This window comes from Echinops telfairi, unplaced genomic scaffold, assembly GCF_000313985.2.
Source record: "Echinops telfairi isolate 266 unplaced genomic scaffold, ASM31398v2 ScPeMD7_70;HRSCAF=299, whole genome shotgun sequence".
NCBI classification, from domain to species: Eukaryota; Metazoa; Chordata; class Mammalia; order Afrosoricida; family Tenrecidae; genus Echinops; species Echinops telfairi.
The window spans coordinates 63,837,006-63,840,608 of record NW_022103968.1 but is presented as its reverse complement, the minus strand read 5'-3'; the positions used below and the strand labels follow the sequence as shown (position 1 = coordinate 63,840,608).

The window sequence follows — 3,603 nt, the reverse complement described above, 5'->3', positions numbered from 1 at the left end:
CCCGTCAATGGCAGAGCCCTCCCTGATGGCCGTCAGGGCATACCTTGAGGATGTAGTGGTCCAGTTCTTCTCTGTCCAGGGGCCTGGCCACAAACACTTCACCAATGGAATCGTTGAATGTGAGAATTTCAAAGGTCCTGGCCACATTGCCGGAGGCCAGGGAGAAGACCACCTGTCAGGAGGAGAGAGGCAGCCAGGTTAGCCAAGGGGACTCCTGGTCCCCTGCTGCCCACCTGGGCCCTCTGCTCGGCAAGGGCACTTGAGAACAGCACTTTATGCAGAAGTGGTTTATGTCCCTCCCACTGGGTGACTGTGCCGGACACAGGCCCATCCAAGGACCAACTACCACCCTTAGCTCAGCGAGAGGTGGCCCCAGGCAGGGTGTGTGACTGGCTAGTGCCAGAGAGGAGGAGGATGTGAACCCACGTCCTTCCCGTAGAGGAAAGGGGTGCTGAGCGCCTTGCGCGTATGTACCAGTCATCACCTGGACTTGGGGTTGTGTGAGGTGGGTACAACAGGTGTGATATGCCCTCTGGTTTGTGGCCAGGCGTTCCCAAGAAGCATCAGCTTCCAGGATGCACCTTGCTCAGCGGGGCACCAAGCCTCCAGGAGCTGTCCCTGGCTGGGCCTCTGCCTGCACGACCCTAGGAGGCTGCTCTGCAGAAAGGGGTATGTGCAGGGAAGTCCTGCTTGGGGGGCAGGGGCACACCTGGAGGATCTTCCCCTTCTGCCTGGGCACAGAAGCCTGGCTTGGATGACCCGTCCAGCTGAGGGGTGGTGGGAGGCCTCCTAGTCACAAGAAGGAGCTGGGCTATTCCATTTCATGCCTACCTGCCCGTTGCTGCCGGCGTCGGGGTCCCGGGCCTTCACAGTGGCCACTTGCTGGCCCACGGGGCAGTCCTCAGGCACAGAGACCGCTGAGTCAGAGGTGAAGTCGAACCGGGGGCTATTGTCATTCTCATCCAGCACTGTGATGTAGACCTGGGGCCAGGGGAGCCATGGTCAGACACCCTGCCTTCTCTGCTCCTTGGTCCTCACCCCGGGGTTCCCACTGTGGGTTCAGTCTGGCCCAGAGGCTGGTGGTGGCTGTGTCCCAGAATGCTGGCCAGCATTCGGAGCAGAGTGGGGCTGAGCCCTGACTTTGCAGAGGCAGCCTGCGGCTTCGTGCCTGTGTGGCACAGGCTTGGCCCACTCCATGCTCCCAGCAGCAAAAACACCAGAGACTGGCTAGGCAGGGAGTCCCCTAGAAACACTGGGGCCAGCAGAGCGAGGGAGCAGCCTACATGTGGGTCTCCTGGGTCCCACGAGGTGGGTGGGCACTGGGAAGACTGGAAAACACCTTCCCTGGGGCTCCTCCACTCCAAATCCTTTAGAGAACGGTCATCTGCTACTGGTCAAGCGCCCTGATTTTCAAAAGGTATGAGCAATGCAGGTTTTCACACGGCACCATCATGGTTTGCACCTTGGCTGGCCTGTAACAGCCTTGTGACCATCCGAGCCCCACAGACAGAAATGCTGCCTGAACCCACACCATCCCCATGGGTGCCTGTGGCTCTGGCCACGTGGTCCAGGGGGTTTTCATTGGCTGACTTTTCAGCGGTAGATCTCCAGGCCTTTCTTCCTGGTCTACCTTAGTCCGAAAGCACTGCTGAACCTCATTCAGCATCCTCACTACATGTTGGACAGGTGGTGGCTGCCACATGAGGTGGGCATTGAGTGGGGCTATCCCACGTGGGAAGCAGAAAGTCCACCCCAGAATGACAATGAAAAGAAAATTCAGGTGAGGGCCAGCACACCTGGCAGAGGGGCATGGCTGGAAGACCTCCTTGTTGGCACCCCCTGGATGAGGCTGGGGCTGGGATGCACGTGCAGGAGTAGGGTGGCAGGAGACACAGGGCGAAAGAGCAGGTGGGGAGGCAGGTGACAGGGGGAGCAGGTCAGCTGCCTGTGCAGAACACACGGCTTTGTGCTGTTGGTACAGCCCTCCCTGGCTGAGGCTGTACAGCGATCTGGCAGCGCCTGAGAAGGCCCACTGTAGCCAAGCCCCCCGAGCCCCCCGCCCACCGAGCTGGAGCCGATGGAGTCCTGGAGTCGGGGCTCGGGTTTCGAGATGCCCAGGATGGGGTGCTTCCTCCTGCTGCATGGTGGCTGGACCCCTCCCCTCCTTACAGGGGGTTCCCTATTGACACAGCAGCACTGACCTCTCCCTCTACACCGCTCAGGCAATTCATGTCCGGCTCTCTCCTAACCACGCTTGCTCCCCTCCCCCGTACAGGCAGCTACGGAGCTTGACAGACAGGTCAAGAGCTCTGGGCAACGGGACACAATGATCCAGCCTCTCTGACCTTCTACTGCACCCCCGTCAGCTAGAAGGAAGACCATCTACTTCCTTGGTGTGCCGGTAGGTACACGAGTAACCTATCCGCATGGTTGAGGGGCTGCATAGAGTAGGCCCCTGTCTCTCCTCTCTCCTCTCTATACCTTCAGAGGAGGGTATAGAATACCTGGTGGGGTTTGATCAAGTGCAATGTAGCCGAGAGGAAGTACAGAGAGCTGGATGAAGGTTGAACATGATAGTGGGAGAGGAGGAAAGTAAAAGAAAATAGAGGAAAGAACTAGGAGGCAAAAGACATTTATAGAGCTATAAATACAGGCATGTATATGTATAAATATATTTATAATGATATGGGCATAGATTTATGTACATATGTTAAGTATCAAGGTGGCAGTTGGACATTGGGCCTCTACTCAAATCCTCCCTCAACACAAGAACACTTTGTTCTAATAAACTGGCATTCTGTGATCCTCACCTTCCCAACACACTCACTGAAGACAAAATGGGTGCATATGCAAATGTAGTGATGAAAGCTGATGGTACCTGGCTATTAGAAGATATAGCATCTGGGGCCTTACATGCTTGAAGTTAAACAAGTGGTCATCTAGCAGGGAAGCAACAAAATCCACATGGAAGGAGCAACCAGCCTGTGTGATCATGAGGTGTTGATGGGAGCAGGTATCAGGCACCAGAAGACCACAAACAAACAACCATATCCATGCGAACAAGAGGAGTCGGAGTGGAGACCCAAAGCCCATCTGTAGACAATTGGACATCCCCTCACAGAAGAGTCACAAGGAAGGGACAAGCCAGTCAGGATGCAGTATGAAACACACAACATTCCTCTAGTTCTTTAATGCTTCCTCCCCCACCCTCCCCCACTATCATGACCCTGGTTCTACCTTACAGATCTGGCTAGACCGGTACATTGGTACAGATAAGAGCTCTGGACACAAGGAATCCAAGACAGATAAGCACCTCAGGAACAATAATGGGAGTATCGAAACCAGGAGGGGAGGAGGAAGGTGAGGAGAGAAGAGGGAGAAATGGGGAACGGATTGTAATGATTGACGTATCAGCTGCACTGCACACACACACACACACACACACACACACACCCCGCCCTTGAGGGGGACAAACAACAGAAACGTGGGTGAAGGGAGACAGCACACAGTGTAAGATATGAAAATAATAACATTTTAACAAACCCAGGGACAAGGGGACAACAAGCGATCCAAATTGGTGGTGAGGTGGGGGTGGGAGACCTG

General features: G+C 55.4%; 1 protein-coding gene across 4 annotated transcripts in view; it reads right to left on the bottom strand.

Annotated features, from left to right (window-relative positions):
• CDH23 (cadherin related 23) overlaps positions 1–3,603 on the bottom strand; it is an 86,801-nt gene that overhangs the window by 77,487 nt on the left and 5,711 nt on the right. For all 4 annotated transcript variants that reach the window (XM_013004237.3, XM_045291229.1, XM_045291230.1 and 1 more), the window contains exons 4-5: positions 832–981; positions 44–172 (exon numbers count right to left, since the gene is read on the bottom strand). In XM_013004237.3, the coding sequence (XP_012859691.3) occupies positions 44–172; positions 832–981 (279 nt within the window). The remainder of the gene's footprint in view (positions 1–43; positions 173–831; positions 982–3,603) is intronic.